General features: G+C 34.8%; 1 protein-coding gene across 6 annotated transcripts in view; it reads right to left on the reverse strand.

Annotated features, from left to right (window-relative positions):
* The window catches only part of VPS54 (VPS54 subunit of GARP complex), a 139,225-nt gene that overhangs the window by 109,523 nt on the left and 8,787 nt on the right, over positions 1-20,915 (reverse strand). For 5 of the 6 annotated variants that reach the window (XR_006703495.1, XM_045446229.1, XM_045446226.1 and 2 more), the window contains exons 2-4: positions 11,094-11,249; positions 9,113-9,354; positions 470-548 (exon numbers count right to left, since the gene is read on the reverse strand). Coding sequence is in view for 5 of the 6 variants with exons in the window: in XM_045446229.1 (XP_045302185.1) it covers positions 470-548; positions 9,113-9,354; positions 11,094-11,229 (457 nt within the window). In the remaining variant the exon portion in view is untranslated. The remainder of the gene's footprint in view (positions 1-469; positions 549-9,112; positions 9,355-11,093; positions 11,250-20,915) is intronic. The other variant, XM_045446228.1, reaches the window with a different exon arrangement.

Below are 20,915 nucleotides of genomic sequence, written 5' to 3' on the forward strand. Positions count from 1 at the left end.
TTCCCTCTTCCTAGAAGGCCTTTTCTCCACATAAATCTTTCTTAACAGCTACTTTAAAACACAGGCAATCATCAACTCTAGGAAGTTTTCTAAGGCTTAACAAATCAGGAGCTCTATACAATCTTACCACACTGAACTTACTGCTTGATATACAGTATTGCAACCTTACTCAGGAGACTTTCAGCTCTTGAGGACAAGTGTTCTTTCTTATTCAACTATTATTAAGCAACAAGCAAAGTACCAAGCACCCAGATGTTAAATAAATATTTGTTGAAGTGAAGGATAACACTATGAGACCCATGATTTTTCTTTCTCAAAAACTTTTGAAAAAGATTATGATCACAGGCTATAAAAATTTCACTAGAAATAAAAGATCCCCAAATTAAGATTTTGTTTGTTGATATTTACACTGTGCTACAAATACCACATATTCATCTATATATTGTCTACAAATAGCACATATTCATACCATGAGTATGTAAGAGAGTCCTGTCAAAAGTATCTTTAGGAGGACAAATATTCTTGCATCTCTCATGAGTCTTCTCTTTCTATAAAAAGACAAAAAATAAATGCTATGTAGCAATATGAAAGCATCAAAATATTTCACAAAGTAATATACTAAATTAGTTGTACAAATTTTAATATGAAATCACTAACCTCTTGAACTTAAACAAGTATGCTTAATAAACCAAATATGAACTCTATGAACACCTATATGCTTATTTATACCCATCCCATTTTATATAATTATAGTAAAACCTCCATAAATTTGGAATGAAGTGGGGGTACAAATGAAAGATCCTTATTTACATAACAGAAATCAATTGAGAATAACTTTTTAAAACAAGGAAGGAAATGTGAAAACCTATATACCTAAGATAGAAAGATAGGTATCAGTTAACCCTTTCTGACTCAAAGAAAAAGAAACCTCACTGACTTTAGATGATCACTAACAATTCTATCTTTTCAGAGACACCATAAATAGTACACACAGGGAAGTGGAGTATGGTAAGGAAAAAATACTGAGCTGGTAGTGTTCAGAGCTCTGATAGCAACTGTGGCAAAACTACAGGATTGTCTTCAAACATGGCTATACCATTTTGCAGTCCTACCCACAACGAATAAGAGTTCCTATTAGTCTATATTCTTGCCAGCATTTGGTGCTATCAGTGTTTCAATTTCTGATAGATTTCAGTTCTCATAGATTTCAATTTCAAATTCTGATAGATGTGTAGTGGCATCTCATTGTTATTTTAATTTGCAATTCCCTAATGACATATGAGCATCTTTTCATATGCTTATTTGACATCTATATGTATTCTTTTATGAGATGCCTGTTCAGATCTTTCACCCATTTTTTTTTATTGTGGCAAAATATACATAAAACATATCACTTAAAACGTGATTACTAGTGATATTGACTATCTTTTCACATGCTTATTGGTCATTTGTACATCTTCTTTGGAGAAATGTTCATTCAAGTCCTTTTCCCATTTTTCAGTTGGGTTGTTTCTTATTGTTGAGTTTTAAGAGTTATTTGTACATTTTGGATACCGATCCTTTATCATGTATGTGTTTTGAAAATATTTTCTCCCAGTGTCTAGCTTGTATTCTTTCTTTTAATGGTCTTGCACAGAGTGGAAGTTTTAAATTTTAACTAAGTCCAACTTGTCAATTTTTTCTTTCATGGATTGTACTTTTGACGCCATTATCTAAAAAGTCATCACCAAACTCAAAGTCATATATTTTTCTCCTATGTAATCTTCTAGTTTTACAGTTTTGCATTTTACATTTAGGTCTATGATCCATTTTGTGCTAATTTCTGTGAAAGGTGTGGGTAGTCTGTGTCTAGATTCTTTTTATTTATTTATTTGCATGTGGATATCTAGGTGTTCCAGCACCATTTATTCAAAAGACTATGGAACTGCCTTTGCACCTCTATCAAAAATCAGTTGACTATATTTGTGTAGGTCTATCTCTGAGCTCTCTTCTGTTCCTTTGGTCTGTATATCTATTCTTTCACAAATACTACACTGTCTATATTACTATATCTTCACGGTAAGTCTTGAAGTCAATTAGTGTCAGTCTTCCAACTTGGTTCTTCAATACTTTGTTAGCTATTCTCTTTTCCCTTTCTTTATAAACTTTGGAATTTGTTTCTTGGTATCTATAAAATAAATTGCTGGAATTTTAACTGAGATTGTGTTGAATCTATAGGCCAAGTTGGGAAGAACATTTTGACAATACTGAGTCTTCCTATCCACGTACATAGAATCTCTATTTAGATCTTCACTGATTCCTTTCATCAGTTTTGTAGTTATCCTCATATAGATCATATTCTGTTAGATTTATACCTAAGTATTTCATTTTCTTTGGTGCTAATGTAAATGGTGCTGTGCTAATTTCAAATTCTAATTGTCCATCAGTAGCATATAAGAAAGCAATTTACTTTTGTAATATTAACCTTGTATCCTGCAACTTTGGTATAATCGCTTATTAGTTCCAGGAGTTTCTTTACTGACTCTTTGGGATTTTCTACATAGACAATCATGATATCTGTGAATAAAGACAGTTTTATTTCTTCATTCCCAGTGTATATACCTTTTATTTCCTTTTCTTATCTCATTGTGTAGTTAGAGTTTCCAGTATGATGTCAAAAGGAGTGGTGAGAACAGACATCCTTAGCTTGTTCCTGATCTTAAGTAGGAAAGCATCTAGTTTCTCACTATTAGTTGTAGGGTTTTTGTAGATAATATCAAGTTGAATTTGTTTCCCTTGGGGCACCTGGGTGGCTCAGTTAAGCGTCTGACTGGCTCAGGCCATGATCTCACAGTTGATGAGTTTGAACCCCACATCAGGCTCTGTGCTGACAGCTCAAAGCCTGGAGCCTGCTTTGGATTCTGTGTCTCCCTCTCTCTCTGCTCTCCCCTGCTTGTGCTCTGTCTCTCTCTCAAAAATAAACATTAAAAAAATTAAAAAAAAAAATAAAAAGTTCCCCTATATTCCCAGTTTGCTGCATTTTTATCATGAATGGGTATTGAGTTTTATCAAATGTTTTCTCTATATCTATTGATATGAACATACGACTTTTCTTCTTCGGCCTGTTAATTTATGGATTATACTAATTGCTTTTTGAATATTGGATCAACCTTACATATCTGGAATAAATCCCACTTAGTTATGGTATAGAATTCTTTTTATACGTTGTTGGGTTTGATTTTCCAATATTTTGTTAAGGACTTTTCCAACTATGTTCATGAGAGACAGTGGTCTGTAGTTTTCCTTTTTCATAATGTTTTTGTCTAATTTCAATATTAGGTTAATGCTGCATAAATAAGTTAGAAAGTATCCCCTTTGCTTCCATTTCCTGGAATAGATCATAAAGAACTGGTATAACTTCTTGCTTTAATGGTTGGTACAATTCACCAGTGAACTCATCTGGCCCTGGCGTTTTCTATTTTGAAAAATTATTATTGATTCAATTTCTTTAAAAAGTATAGATTTATTCAGACAGAATTTGTGGGCAGTTTGTTCATAATATTATTTTACTATCTTTTTAATGTCCATGAGATCATTAGTGATACGACCTCTTTCATTTCTAGTACTAATAATTTATGTCTTTTTTTTTTTAATTAACTTGGCCAGACAATTATCAAGTTTATTGATCTTCTCAAAGAAACAGCTTTCAGTTTTATTGATTCTGTTGATTTCCCTTTTTCAATTTCACTGATTTCTGGTCTAATTTTTATTATTTCTTCTCTTCTCTTGTTTTGTTTTATTGTAAGATACTTGACACATGATGTCATTAGTTTCAGGTACAAACACAGTGATTCACCTTCTGCTAACTTTGAGTATCATTTGTTCTTTTTGTCTCCTGTGGTAAAAGCTTAGATTATTAATTTTAGATTTTTTTCTTCACTAATATATGCATTCAAAACTATTAAATTTCCCTCTAAGCAATGCTTTCACTAACCCACACATTTTGATACATTTCTATCAACTTTTCCTTAAGCTCACTGATTCTTTTCTCTAACATTTCAAGTCTAGTGATGAATCCATCAAAGGCATTCTTCATTTCTGCTGTTTTCTATTTCTAGAATTTCCTTTTGATTCTTATTGTTTGCATCTCTCTGCTTACATTACCCATCTATTCTTACATGTTATCTACCTTTTCCATTAAGGTCTTAGTATATTAACCATAGTTGTTTTAAATTCCCAGGTCTGAGAATTCCAACATTGTTGCCATCTGAGTCTCATTCTAGTACTTGCTCTTTAAACTGTGGGGTTTTCTTCTTCTTATCTTTAGTATATACTATAATTCTCTGTTGAATGCCAAATATGATGTACTGGATAAAAGGAACTGAGGTAAACAGACATTTTGTGTGAGATTTATGTTTATCTGGCTAGGAATGAGGCTGTATTTACTGTTTGCTGTAGCTGCAGATGTTAGAGGCTAAAATTTCCTCTGGTGTCCTTGTTTTTGTCTCCCTTGCTGTCTTTTTGTTGTTGTTGTTTAATGTTTATTTATTTACTTTGAGACAGAGAGAGAGCAAATGGGGGAGGAGCAGAGAGAGAATCCCAAGCAGGTTCCGTGCTGTCAGCACAGAGCTTGACACGGGGCTCGAACTCACAAATCATGAGATCATGACCTGAGAGTTGGACACTTAACAACCTGAGCCACCCAGGTGCCCCTCCCTTGCTGCCTTTACAGATTTCTTAAATATTAAGTCTGAGACATTATTAAGACAATATTAAGTCTTTTAGTTGTATTCCCTTATTATACAGGTGCCCTATTGATATGGTGGGAAGATGTGGGAGGAAGGGAAGCATTCCAGAGTTCTGTGATTAGGCCTTTGTCTTTTAGTGAGTTTGCGCCCCTGGGCTGTTACCTTCAAAAAGCCTCTAAGTTGTTGATTTTCAGTTTTTTCAGATTTTTTCTCGTAAGAACAGGAGTAGAAGCTTCCAAGCTCCTTCTAAGCTGAACCAGAAGTATTTTTAACTTTTTAAGAAATGGCTAAACTGTTTTCCAAAAGGGTTTGTACCACTCCAAATTCCCACCAACAGTATGTGAGAGTTACTCCGCCAGGGCTGGCAATAGGGTGAGGCAAGCAAGGAGCCTAGGGTACAATATTTAAAGAGGTACCTACTCTTAGATTCTCATGCCCCTTCATATTTTACATCTCAGGCACCTTGCCAGCCTCATCCTAATACTCACCCTATCCTTCATATCTTCACCAAAATATGAAAGAATATGTGTAGACATGGTACTGTTTTTTCCTTAAATATTTGGTAGAAATCAACAGTGAAGCCATGAGCGCTTGAGTTTGCTTCTTGAAAAGGTATTTAACATCAATCTCTTTAATAAGTATAAGGCTATTCAGGTTATCTATTTCTTCTTGAGTGAGATTTGGTCATTTGTGTCATTCAACAAATATGTCAGTTACTCTAACTTGTTAAGTTTATTGGCATAAAATTGTTCAAATTAGTCTTGTAACCACTGTAGAATCTGTAGTGATGTCATCACTCTCATTCTTGTTATTGGTGATTATGTTTTTTCTTCCTGGATCAGCATTGCTTATAGGTCTGCCAATTTTTTTTAAGTTTTTTTTTTTAACGTTTATTCATTTTTGAGAGACAGAGAGAGACAGAGTGTGAGCAGGGGAGGGGCAGAGAGAGGGAGACACAGAATTTGAAACAGGCTCCAGGCTCTGAGCTGTCAGCCCAGAGCCTGACACAGGGCTCGAACTCACGAACTGCAAGATCCTGACCTGAGCTGAAGTCGGACACTAAACCGACTGAGCCACCCAGGCTCCCCGGTCTGCCAATTTTATCGATCTTCTCAAAGAATCAGCTTAAGGTTTCACTGATTTTTCTCTACTGTTTCTCTACTTTCTAGTTCACTGATTTTGACTTTGATGTTTCTTTCTTTCTTCTGCTTATTTTGGTTTAAATTGGTTCTTGTGGTAGCTTTTTAAAGTGGAAGTTGAGGTCACTAATTTGAGACTATTCTTGTCTAATATATGCATCTACTGCTATAAATTGTTCCCTAAGTACCGCCAGAGTAGCATGCCACAAATTCTGATATGTTGTGTTTTTATTTCCACTCAGTTCAAACAACAGCTGCCTTTGGAACAACATAGGGGTTAGGGACACCAATGTCCAATAATCAAAAATCCAAGTATAACTTTTAACTCTCCAAACACTTAACTACCAACTACTGTGGACCAGAAGCCTTAACAGTAACAAAAAGTCAATTAACACATATTTTGTATATTACACATTACATATTATTTCTTAAAATAATCTAGAAAAAAATGTTATTAAGAAAATCATAAGGAAGGGGCGCCTGAGTGGCTTAGTCAGTTGGGCATCCAATTTTGGCTCAGGTCATGATCTTGTGGTTCCTGAGTTTGAGCCCTGGGTCGGGCTCTGTGCTGGCAGCTCGGAGTCTAGAGCCTGCTTTGGATTCTGTGTCTCCCTCTTTCTCTGTCCCTCCCCTGGCTCATGCTGTCTCTGTCTGTCTCTCTCTCTCAAAGATAAACATTAAAAAAAAAAAAAAGTTTGTTTTTAAAAAAAGAAAATCATAAGGAAAATACATTTACAGTACTGTGACTGTACTTATCAAAAAAATCTGCATATAAGTGGATCTGCACGGTTCAAACCAAGTTGTTCAAGGATCAATGGTTCTAATTTCCTTTTCCTCTTCGACCCACATTTTTATTTAGAAGTGTTAATTTTGGTTTCCAAGTATTTGTGGATTTTCCACACACTTTTCTGTCAATAATTTCTAATTTAATTCTATTGTGGTCAAAGAATATACTTTGTATGACTTGAAGACTTTTAAATGTATTAACATTTGTTTTATGGTTCAGATTATGTTGATAAATGTTCCAGGAACACTTCAGAAGAAAATGTATTCTTCTGTGTTGGGTGGAATGTTGTTTCAATGTGTTCTTTCAAAGTCAATTCAGGTTGATTGACAGTGCTGTCATTGAGCACTTGTTATTGAGAGACAAGTATTAAAATCCCCAACCAGAATTGTGAATTCATCCATTTCCCCCATAAAAACCAGAATTGTGAATTCATCCATTTCCCCCATAAAATTCCTACTTTTTGTTTCATATATTTTGAAGCTCTGTTTTTACAGACTAAATGTTTAGAAATATATCCTCTTGATTAACTTTTATCATTATAAAATAATCGCTACCCCTAGAATAGTCTTTGCTTGGAAATCTGCTTTGGTTGGTATTAATATAGCCATTCCAGCTTTCTTTTGACTGGTGTTAGCATGGTATATCTTTTTCCATCGTTTTACTTTTCAAATATTCTGTGTCTCTGGATTTAAAGTACACTTCTTATAGGCAGCATACAGTTGGGTCTCGCTTTTTCATCCAATCTCACAACCTCTGACTTGTAATCAGGGTGCTTAAACATTTACATTTAATATGATTATTGACAGGGTTAGGTTTAGGTCTATCATCTTGGAAGTTTTTCTTTTTTCTCATCCATTCTTTGCTCCCTTTTTACCCTTTTTCTGCCTTTGTTTGGATTGAGAATTTTTTTCATTTCATGTTATCTCTTCTGTTGGCTTATTAGCTATAATACTTTGTTTTTTTAGTGGTTGCTTAAGGGTTTATTGTTCATAATCCTTGTTAGAAATGTAAGCTTTTTAATGGAGAGAAATAGTGTGTTTTGGTCTCTGTTGTATCCCTAGTGTTTAGAACAGTGCCTGGCACATGGAAGGCATTCAATAAATATTTGATCAATAAATGGATAAATAGAGAAGTCAAATGGTAGGTTATGGGGCATGAGATTACAAACCATCAAAAAGAAGGCATATTAAAGCTCATCCACTTAACAACATCCAGACAGCTATGACTGTTGAAAACAACACAAAAACTTGGGGCACCTGGGTGGCTCAGTTGATTAAGCATCAGACTCTTGTCTCAGCCCAGGTCTTGATCTCAGGGTCATGAGTTCAAGCCCCATGTTGCACTCCACACTAGGTAGGCATGAAGCCTACTTTAAAAAAAAAAAAGAGGAACACAAAAACTCTAGACAGCATATGTGAATATACATTATATAAAAGTAAATAATATTTACAGGTGCTGTACAAAAATGGTAGGTAGTACTAAAAATTAACCAGATACTGTATAGTACTAATGCCAATAATGTAATCATATTTAGCCTATTTCCAAATCATAAAAGGAACAAAGTAATCAAGTGAAATGAAGTCAGCTAAATGCAAATTAGGCTTGCTAATGAAAAAAGTATAAAAAGGGGTATTATAAAAATATAAATATCCCCTCTTCTACATGTAATATAAAACGTGATCACTATAGTTAATAACACTATTGCATATTTGAAAGTTCTTAGGAAAGATTTTTAAAATCCTCATCACAAAAAAAAAAAATTTTTGTAACTACGTATGGTGACAGAAGTTAACTAGACTTATGGTGACCATTTTGCAATATATATAAATATCAAATCATTATGTTGTACACTTGAAACTATTATAATGTTATATGGCAATTATATTTCAGTAAAGAAAGAAATTTTAATACCCCCTGTTCCATTTTAAAAGTGAGTTTCTTAAAAGACTAAAATGGTAACCAAAATTATATTGAAAATACTCACTAAAAATGAATAACAAGCCATCTCAAACTTAGGACCACTCACTCAGAACTGAATGTAGAGCAATATATTATGTCTAAAGGTATCAAGACTATCTGCCAGAGCTAGCATGCTCTATTAAATTCTTTGTGGTAAATAAAAAACAAAGAAATAGTTCTATTCTGCTCATTTCTTAAACTTCACAAATCATCTGGGTTTTACTGGCCTAACAGAACAATTTCCTCCTTGGGAGGCAGGGTGTATTGCGTGTTGAATCTTAGCACTATTAGAAAAGTATAAATGTGAAAAATCACTCCAGTAAGAGAAATATATTTATATATATCTAAGCAAAGAATTAAATACAACCCAGGACAGTAGAATGAATATAGACAGAAAAGAATACTGTAAGCTCATCAAAGATTATTGGTCAAAAATCTATAATAAATCAAACTAAAGATCTTTCTATCCCTTTTGACCTGACTTCAAGATTAGATATTACCTGAGAGATTTCCTGTTGATACACTGTAAAATGTTCCTTGCTGATCTGTGGGAGGTAGAATGAAGGTATGACTTCAGTGTCCACAAAGTCCAATCCCCATGTTTTTGTGAAGAAGTCAGATTCTCTTTTTGCTAATCTAGGATCATTTAATGCTGCTGGGAGGTTTACTTTGGAATGATATATAGTCCATCTATGTTGATCTGTAACTAGAGATGGGGTAACACATAAACTATTTGAATCACCTGCAAAAAGTAAACAAGAAAACTCTGTAAACTAAGTTCTACATTTGAAAGTACATCCTAGAAAAATAAAAATTGCTTAGTTTCTGCTCTATGCCAAGGCACCAAAATCTCTCTTTTATAACAAACGTTTTAATGAAAATCAATCTGATTAAATAACCTTCAGCTTTCAGCATCAAATTGCCAAGGGAAGGAAAAGCATGTAAAAGATAAAGAATACGCAAAATTTGAGAGTTGTATTTGCATCGTGGGGTGGATCATAAAGAAAGTCTTTCATTAGTTCCTTTCCTTAATATACAATTTCTCTTTTTTCAACATCAAAACTCTTCTACCTTTTTATTATATATATTCTATCCTTTAATACTCCATATTTTTCACAGGTTTACCTCTTTTCTGTTGTATTATGGCAGACACACCTGGTTCTAATATCCTTTGTTTGGCTTATGATTAGATGCCAGAAATGCTGCTGTGGCATTAATCATAGAGGAAACAAAAATATATAGTCAATTCTTGTTATTCAAGGTAGTTTTGTTCTATAAAGTCATGGTAACAATTAGCAAATACTGAACCACTATTCCTAGGGGAAATACAGGGGTAGGTACCTCCAAGCCTCTGGTCACAAAATTTTCATCAACCAATCAATAAATAATCTTATTCTGTGTTTCTGTTTAAAGACACCTTATTTAATATATATTGTTCATTCATTAACACTGAACTCATGGCTCACACCACTGTAATTCATACCTGAATGAATTTTCTTCATTAGTGCCTACATTGCAGTCTTTTTGTGCTTAGAAACACTAGAAAGCACTTCAGCCCTACATCTGGTAACCATTTTTAAAAAGCAAAAGCACCAATAAAAAGCTCAAAAATGCAAAAAATGTGGCACTGTTTAGACCACAAAAAAGATACTTGTTTATAGCACGAGAGCTAAGACAAGAAGGCAAAGTGTTGCCTTGTTCAGCCTTAGGTAGGTACATGTGCATCAGGCAATTCAAATTTTTCATTCCTCTGCAAATGGCTGCAAATAATGACAAAAGTACCACAAGTATTGATTTTAGGGTTACAAATAAATTTCAGGGATCAGGCAAACTTACAAGCACAGAATCCACAAATAATAAGAATTGACTATACTATGTTTAACTAAAAAGCTTCAAATCTCTAGCTTCCATTTTCAAAACTTTTTTTTTTCCGTTTATGCAAGTAATTTCTTCTATGGAAATGCATGAAAAGAACTATATTCCAATTTTCCAATCAACTTCCAAATTATCTATCTCTTTAGTTTTAACACTATAAAATTTATTCTTTTAAGTATAGCTGACCTTTGAACAATGGAAGGATTAGGGGTACAGACCACTCCCCTCCCCATGTAGTCAAAAATCCACATCTAACTTCAACTCTGCCAAACTTTACTAATAGCCTACTGTTGACTGGAAGCCCTACAGATAACATAGTCAATTAACATATTCTGTATGTTATATATATTATATACTATATCCTTACAAATAAAGTAAGCTAGAGGAAAGAAAAATATTACTAAGAAATCCATAAGGAGAAAATATAGTTATAGTACTGTACTGTATTTATAAAAAAAAAAAAAAAAGCTACATATAAGTGGACTCATGTAGTTCAAACCCCATGTTGTTCAAGGGTCAACTATGTACAGAATCTGACTACTCATTTAAAGAGAATACAAACCCTCAGGAAAAATCTTCAAACCAACAAACAGAAAAAGGCCTTACCTGTGGGCTCCTTGGGACATACATCTGGCAGTGACTGCACAGGTCGAATGTGTTTTGTTGGATCTACCTCTTTTTTAAAGAAAACATCTCTGCTGCTTCCTTGAGGCACTGGTGAAGAACTGTGGCTTGAAGCCATTGCATAAAATCACCACTCAACTGAAAATAAGTAACAAGTAATAATCAAGATACTTAACACAAATCAAAATTCATCTGTAAGTATTATGTATGTCTCACACTTTCTCTGAAAAGGATACATTATCCAAAAATCCCTCAAGGTATAAGTATACAATTTGAATACTATTAACTGTGTCACTCATAATTAGTTACTAAGAAAGTTATTTGTCCTTGTTTGAAAAGTATTCTCCCGGAAGTGAAATATCTTCAGTCTTTTATCCAAAGTGCAAAATAGATACCAAAGCTGTAACCAATTATATATTAAAGATGAAAACATCCATTCATTCAGCAAGCATACAGTAATTACGCATTATAAGCAAATGGGTTTTTGAAGTCTGACTGCAGAAATTCTTCACTTACCAGCAGTATAACCTCAAGGAAATTTACTTAACCTTTGTGTACCTTACCTCATTTGTAAAAATGGACATGAAAAGAGCTCCCATTTCACAAACATTTTGTAAGAGTAAAAGGAATGGATGTATATATAAAGCATTTAAAACAACGTTCATCTCAAAAGTTAGTGTTTATAAATGTTAGTTACCGTCATGATTATTACGACTAAGTGACAACCGTTATCAATTATAAAAGAAGTATTACTCTCCAAGGTGTCTGCAATTACATTAAGTAATGACAACAATCAAAACACTAAGCAAAACACAGGTTAACCTATGTCTACATTGTTCACTAGGTCCTAAAAGAATTTGTGGGGCAAGACAACATAACGTAGGCTACAGTTTCAGGTAAAACTTTACAAATGAAGCAGTACATAACCTGGATACTGAAGAACATGTATTATTTTATTACTGGAGAGTAGATAATCTTATAGTGCAGAGTATACATATCAAATAACAAGTATTCAATAAACATTTTTCCAACGTTTTTTTTATATTATTTATTTTTGGGACAGAGAGAGACAGAGCATGAACGGGGGAGGGGCAGAGAGAGAGGGAGACACAGAATCGGAAACAGGCTCCAGGCTCTGAGCCATCAGCCCAGAGCCCGACGCGGGGCTCGAACTCACGGACCGCGAGATCGTGACCTGGCTGAAGTCGGACGCTTAACCGACTGCGCCACCCAGGCGCCCCTCAATAAACATTTTTCAATGAAGGAATAAATAAATGAACATAAACAGAAGTTTACAGCTGAAAGGGAACTTGGATCATCTAGTCTAAGTTCCCTCATACTGGAGATAAGTATAGCAAGGCTCAGAAAGACTAGGGGGTTTACAAAGACACATGGGTTTTAACAAATAAAAAAAAATAAAAAAAAAGCCTACTCAGGAAATCTGGTGAATATACTAAGGGTAAGAAATAAAGAGCAGAGACAAATCTGAGAATGGTGACAAAAAATTAATCTACTATAACTCTCCCCTAGTTTAGTGGAAAGCTAAAACTGACATTTCCCAGACTTCTTTGGGTTTTTTTAAATTTTTTATTAGCTTTCTTTATTTTTGAGAGACAGAGAGAGACAAAGCGTGTGGGGGGAGGGGCAGAGAGAGAGGGAGACACAGAATTGGAAGCAGGCTCCAGGCTCTGAGCTGTCAGCACAGAGAGAGCCCGATGCGGGGCCCAAACTCACGAACCGTGAGATCATGACCTGAGCCAAAGTTGGACGCTCAACTGACTGAGCCACCCAGGCGCCCCCAGACTTCTTTGATTATCTGTCACAGTCCTCCTAATGCAAAAGAAACAAATCCAATTACACCACTAAGACCATAAGAAACAAACTGTTAAGAAAATGCACAAAGATAAATAACTTCCTTAGGGTCCCTGAACAGAAAGCAAACAATAACGTGAACAAAGGTTAAGGGACATGGAATAATCATTAAGACTATGTGGAAACTGACATGGCTAGAGTAAAACGCTTGTATTGGGAAGTACTGAAAAATAAATCATACTTAAATACACACACACACACACACACAGAACATGGCCAGATGAATTAATCAGGGTCTTGGTTTGAAAGGGATCACTGGCCTGTTACATATATATCCATACACATTAAGTGTATGGTTTTACATATATATACATATATATGTATATATATGTATATATATATATAAAACATCATATATTTGAGAGAGAAAAGATAATCTAAAGGATAGGAAAGTATATAATACATAATCCTGTATATCAAGTATTTAGTACGGATAATTCCAAATTTAACATAAAGTCTATTTAACTTTATTAATTTCATCAAATAAAATGGCTAAATTAAAGACATTTTGACATTTGTAGAGGTAAGCTACAAATATATGGAAAATGTATTTATATTGATTGCCCATTGCTTGGTGTCAGATAAATCAAATACTGATTGATAGCACACTACTATTTCAATTTATACTATTTACCATCATGTTGTTTTAACAGCAAAAAGAAATCCTAAGCGCCATCTCAGGAAGCCAGAAATACTTGAGGAGATGGAGACTAAACTAGTCTAGAAAAAATTTCTAGACTCCTATAAGTTATTTCAGTATCTGAGGTGGTGGGGGAGTGGTACCTTATTTACTCTTTAAAGATTCTGAACTGGGACACATATGTAGGTTTTGTTTGTTTTCCTACACTTCTAATTCTTCTTATGAAATGGGGGAACATCTCTAACTATAAAGAGAGTATGTAAAATTAGGGGACTGCCTATATAGGGGAGTCCCAATTTCAAACCATTTGTCTCTCCATTTCTTTCAGTCATCCTGAGTTTATTAAGATTTCCCCACAGTAAGAACCAAACGTTGTATTAATGGCCACATAAGTATGATGCAGATACTTAGTATGTGCAATCACTAGTGATAAAATATTGTGGATTTATTCATAAGGCATGGATGCATAAACAAATACACCAAATCCCTGTGGCCTCTAAACCAAACAACTTCAGCAAAAAAAAATAATCTTTCATTGAAAAGCTAAAGAACAGAATGATGAGGCATCCTAGTAAGAAAGTTTCAGTGTAACCTAAGAATAGTTTGTCTATCCAGAAAAAAAAAAAAAAAAAAAACTAGCAAAAACAATGACAAAAAACACAGAATACAGGGAAAAAGAAAGCTCTATGCACTAAATGCAGGTAACCTCTGATTTCTAATACTTCCACTTTACATCTAGAAACAAATTTGGCATTTAATCAGCGGTCACCTACAATGAGAATCTGTAAATCACTCCACCATTCTTTACACAATCATCTTTTCATAATCATATCAATACCATACTCAACTATTATATTCTCTTGAAGCCTTCTTCGGTTTCTCACACTTAAGTCACCCTTTATGTATTTCTATTTTTGCAACAACCATACTGAAAATTTGGTCTTTATATAGGTCTTCTCTATTAGACTATGAACCTCTTGATGTTTCCATTTTCCTGTGTATTCTATGTGCCTAACACAATTCCTGGCACACAGATAGATATATAATAAATACTTTAGAGATGGATTAAATGGGTAATATGTAGAACAGATCAGGAGAGAGATGTTAGACAGCTACTGATAATCCTTAAATGAATAGATAAGAGCATGGGTATGAGTTGATAAGGAAAGAAACAGTCTCATTCATTCCAAAAGAATTTGTAAGGATGAGTAAGATCAGAAACATGTGTACAGGAGTGCTGATGCATAGGGGCACTTGTACCCCAATGTTTACAGCAGCACTTTCAATAATACCCAAATTATGGAAAGAGCCTAAATGTCCATCAACTGATGAATGGATAAAGAAGTTGTGGTTTATATACACAATGGAATACTACGTGTCAATGAGAAAGAATAAAATATGGCCTTTTGTAGCAACGTGGATGGAACTGGAGAGTGTTATGCTAAGTGAAACAAGTCATAGAGAGAAAGACAGATACCATATGTTTTCACTCTTATGTGGATCCTGAGAAACTTAACAGAAGACCAGGGGGGAGGGGAAGGGGAAAAAAAAAGTTACAGAGAGGGAAGGAGGCAAACCAGAAGAGACTCTTAAAAACTGAGAATAAACTGAGGGTTGATGGGGGGTGGGAGGAGGGGAAAGTGGGTGATGGGCATTGAGGAGGGCACCTGTTGCGATGAGCACTGGGTGTAGTATGGAAACCAATTTGACAATAAATTTCATATTAAAAAAAAAGAAACATGTGATTGTCTTTCTTTTATAGCTCAAAGTATCTTTTTATGCTACAAGTTAGGTTAAAAGCTTCTATTAAAAGTTCCTAAAACAATGTCACTCCAGAAGCACCCAGCATACCAAGGGCTCGGACTGGTTTCTAAATATAGGTACACACTGTTTTTCCAAAGTTTGCATTATGCCAGTCTGCTTTTACTAAAGACCTACATTAGCACCTGTTTTCACTAACCAAAAGAAATCCAAAGAGGATTTTTGCTTTTCTTTAAAAAGGTGAGAGGCAAAAACCGCATTCAGTGTTTGCAGCAAGCCATCACAGAGGCAGGACACACCCAAAGCAGCAAGTGTAGCACTGCCAAACTACCTCCCTGAAATTACACTCAGCACCTCAGCAACAAGCTACCGTAGCTTTGAACCGTGTATCTTAGTATCTGTGCTTTTTCTCAATTTATTCTATTGAGCATATATATATATATATATATATATATATATATATATATATATAATAATTCTCAAATTATTCTCAATGTATTTCTCAATTTATTCTATTGAGAAATAAATTTCTCAATTTATTACCATTGGTAATACGTGTCTTAAGAAATAGGAGAAGCCTAAAACATGTCATTTTTGGGGTCTGGGAACGTTCAAACATTTTCCCATAAAAATTAATGGTAAGTGTTTCTCTGCTTTACACTATTTCAGTTTTACAAAAGATTTCACAGGTATGCTCTACTTTCAAGGAATAAGTGAAAACTATACCATCTCCACAAAGAAACCACGGTTCACTGAAGAAATATCTGAGTTCAGACCTGAAGCACAGGGGAAAAAAAAAAAAAAAGTTGATCCTGAGAACTCTTGCGTCAGAAAGCAAGTAAATGCTCAAAGACCAGAAGGATCTGTCAAAAGGACAAAGGACCAAGTAAAATGCCACTTGCGGGACAATTTGAGCACTCCAAAAAAAAAAAAAAAAAAAGGAAAAGAAACTTACTTGAGTGTAACATATTGGCTAAATAAAAATTAATGAATATACAGTGATACCTAGGGGAAGAAAAAGACATGAGGAAAAGTGGGTGGAGTGGGATGAGGAAAGGAAGTCTCTTCTTTACAGAACAAAGCCAGTAATAAATGTAGAAGGAAGAACTGAATTAGTTGTAACCCTAAGGTATAAACCAATTCAGGCAAAAATCATCGATGTATGCTAAAGCTACTAGGTGAAAGGTTGTTCAGATTCAGAACACTCATCTTGTGCCAAAGTATTACCCCACAGATTACTAAGCAGTGCAAAGGGGAAATGTATCTTTAAAATCTGGTTGTCACTACCTTAACTAAGTCATCAAACTTGGCATCATTGACAATAGTATGACAACTTAATATTATGAGTCATGAAATGACAATATAAAATAAACATCATCACCTCTGAAGCATTCTCACCAAAAATATTTAAGCCTCTGCACCAAGAGTTAAGCTTTTCTATCCTATGGATTCCTTGGCAGTCTGGTGAAGTCTACAGACCCCTTCCCAGAATAATTTAGTTTATAATGCATAAAATACATTAGATTACAATGGACAACTATACTGAGATAAACTTTTTAAAATGTAATATAGTAATTTTTTGCTTCTCACTTAATGCAAATCTATCTTAATTTCTAAGCAATAATTGAGCTTAAATATTTCAAGGTATCTGCAACACATTAATGTGACATGAAAATATTTGAAATTTCTACTAGTGACAAAGTTACAGGTAGTGCTAATATCCCTATGAAGGGTTATCTACATTCATAATTAAAGGAAACACTTAAAATCCAGTTAAAGCAGGTTTCTTTTGACCATGGCACTATTGACATTTTGAGCTGAGTAATTCTTTGTTACTGGGTGTTTTCCGTCTATGCATTTTAGGATCTTTAGATGTATTCTTGGCCTCTATTCACTTGATGCCAATAGTACCCTCCCCTGCCACATATACAGTTATGACAACCAAAAATGTGTCTAGACAAAGCCAAATATGCTGAGGTGGGGAAAAGAAGGGAGAAAACAAAATCACCCCAAGTGATAACCACTGAGTTAAAATAAAGATGATAAGATAAATGAACATATGAACTGACTGAAGGTGCTAATATCAATTCTTACAATAAGTATTAATAAAGGTTCATTTCTTTTTTCCTTCTATTAAAAAAATGAAGAATCCTTAGGCTGGGTGAAACCTTACAAAGGATTTTGGACTTGATCCACAAGACTAGTGAGTCATTACAGACTTAAAGACACTGGTGTTAAATCCATCACTCTATAAGACATCAGTAAGGAGGGCCAAGTACAGAACCTAAGAGGACTTGAACATTTCTGAAGAAAGAAAGATATAAAGGAAAGCTTGTGATAAAGAAGGAACATCCAAGAAGGTGGGAGAAATATCAATTGAGAATTCACAAATAAATAAGGGGGAAAAAACCATCATTTAGATTTGGCAATTAGGCAGTGACCAGTTACATCAGAAACAATGTCAAGTTCAACAGTGGGCACAGAAGCCAGACTGCAGAAGCTGGAGTGGAACAGGAGGGGAAATTAAAAAACAATGGCTATTGTTTCAAGAGACTTAATTATGAGATTACAAAACAGAATATATAATCACATTTGATATAAAAACTTTACATAACTCTCTCTACATACACATAATGTATAAAAAGGTATACAACAAAACATTAACAGTGGTTATTATAACAAGCCTTTCCTGACCACTATATCTAAGCACATCCTCTCCCTTCTCTTCCCCCATCCAAACACACACACACACACACACACACACACACACACACACACACACTCCATTATTCTCGATCACTAGCATTATAGCGTGATCTTTTTAGTACTTGCTCCAATTATAACCGATTATTTACCTGTTAATTTTGTCTCCCCCACTATACTGAAAACTTACTTGTTTCATTCACCTTCCTATGCCACACTCAGCAGAGTCTAGGCAATCAGTAAAATGCATGAATATTCAATGAATGAATGAACAATATCATGGATAAAGAAGTAATAAGCACAAATAAGCCGCTAACAATGTCTCATATAAGTTCATATTCATTTCAACAATCTAAAAACATACAAAATCAAAAATACATTCTCTTCTTTGCATACATTATGTGACTTTCTAAAATTTTATTCTAGATTCTCTACAGTCTTGAAACACAGTATATATGATATACTTAAAAAAACTGGCTATAAAGTGAGTTGGGTATCTATCACTTATTAGTTGTGTGACCTTAGTTTTCTCATTTTTAAAATGGAACAGCAACAGTATCTTCCACATAGCAATGTTATAAAATTTAAATGGAATATAACTTACATAACCTATGTAAGCTCATGGCACAATACTTGGCACCCAGTAGACATTCAATAAACAACTTTACTACTATTTATTATTACAAAACATCTTAAGTATTAATATTTGGACTGTGTCATACAAAGTTTTATAATCAATTTAAACTTTAGGACCCTGAGCCTCCTCTATTGGTGTCCTTTGCTTGAGTGTCCCTAGTTTAGGGGGAGAGGAGGCAGCAAAATAATATGAGCAGATATAATTTACTATCAGAAAAGTAAACAATAACTAAACTAAACTAAACAATAGAACAGTGATCCTCAAAGCTATGCTAGTAAAAAGAGAGAAAAAATAATATTGGAAAATGATGTTGAAACCAGAAAAGGTGTGGCCTAGAACAGAAGCAACAAGTTTGATGACAAAAACTGTGCAAGAGAGGAAAGATGAGGGAGAGAAGGCAGAGAGGCTAGAAATAATGATTTAGAAGACATCTGAATAAAGGTCAAAGTTGAATCTATGGGAGTAGAGTGGATGAGATAAAAATTACAATCTCTGAGTTGGAGGGGACTCTGAAAGACCATCTAGCTCAACTTTTACTTAATATGGGAATCTTTTCTACATGGGGTCTTGCCTTCACTTGAAAACCTTCAATAGTGGAGAAGCGACTACTTCAAAAGCAGATTATTACTGTAAAATAATTATGATTGTTTTAGGAAGAAAATTCTTTCATGTAGTGTACAGAACCCTGCCTCCATGAATTTTCCACTGCTGTCTCCAGTTCAATTACATTACAGGAGTAAGAGAAAATACTTCTAGTCATAGGAAAGTAATATCACAAAGTACAAAAAAAAAAAAAAAAAAAAAAAAAGATGGCTAATGAGAGCTCAGAGAAATGGGTAGAAAGGGGTAGACCAAATACATTTATAAGGAAAGGAAGAAAGCAATCAGAAATACCATCCTTACAGAAACAAGGGAGAAGTGTCCAATAGCAAAGTGTGAACACTAGTGTCAACATGATGCAGAGAGAGGGGTCAAGGTTACTAACTTCAGAAAGGATACTGAATTAGGGGTGCCTGGGTGGCTCAGTCAGTTGAGCTTGAGCGACCGACTTGGGCTCAGGTGATGCTCTCACAGTTCGTGGATTTGAGCCCCACATGGGGCTCTGTACGGACATCTCAGAACCTGGAGCCTGCTTCAGATTCTGTCTCCCTCTCTCTCTCTGCCCCTCCCCCGCTCAAGCTCTGTCTGTCTGTCTCTCTCTCTCTCAAAAGTAAATAAACATTAAAAAATTTTTAGAAAGAAAGGATACTGAATTAGAATAATATTAGGACAGTGATTGGGGCAGATGCCATACCACAAAAGGTTAAGTAAGTAATGAAGTACTAAAGGCAACAAGATCAACATCTTTTTGGTGGTGAAAGAAAACAAACTAAATGTTGAGCAAGAATTTTTTTAGGTCCCGGAGACCTGAGCATATATGTAGACAAACAGCAAGAAACCAACTGAAGGGTGAGATTAAAAAGGAACAGGAAAAGGTACTAGGGCAAGAAGATGGAGGGAGAAAGAAGAGTTAGATAAACACAGGGATTTGGGGTGTGGCGGTGAAGGCAGAGACAAAAATCACTCCCAGGGACTATGAGGCACTTTACACTATGCCCCACCTTGAGAAAGGCAGGACTTTGTCAAGCAACAGTGAGAAAATGAGCAAGCTGATCCAGAAAAATTGCACTGCATCCTACTCCTCTACCTAATGCCCTTAAGCAGAGGTGGGAGGAGCAGAATCAGCTGGGACTTGGGCAAACGTGGAATGCCTCACTCCCACCACTAGTTATCAATGAAAGAAGGGAGAGGGAAGCAATGGAAAGAAAGTAAGAATTATATTATCACTAATATTTGACTAGACACTATATAGTCCATAACTGCTTGCTAGAAAAACACGTCTGAATGAATCAGTGAATGAATGAATACCCATTATGTGGATGAAGAAACAGGTTCAAGAATAATTGGTTTCAGTCCATTTAGCTAGTTAATTGTGAATATGGGATTTGCACTCAGATCTGATTCTAAATTCCATGCCTCTATCTCTAAACCATACTGCTTCTCCAAAAACAAAACAAAACCTAAATTCTTTCACTACTGCCTCTCATCTATTTCATGCACCCAGTACTTTCTTCTTTTTTTCCTTATCTGATCTATCAATATTGATCCAATAAAAATTACTTACACTAACAAATATTTATATCCATCTTAT

This window comes from Leopardus geoffroyi, chromosome A3 (genome assembly GCF_018350155.1).
Source record: "Leopardus geoffroyi isolate Oge1 chromosome A3, O.geoffroyi_Oge1_pat1.0, whole genome shotgun sequence".
In the NCBI taxonomy this organism is placed as follows: Eukaryota; Metazoa; Chordata; class Mammalia; order Carnivora; family Felidae; genus Leopardus; species Leopardus geoffroyi.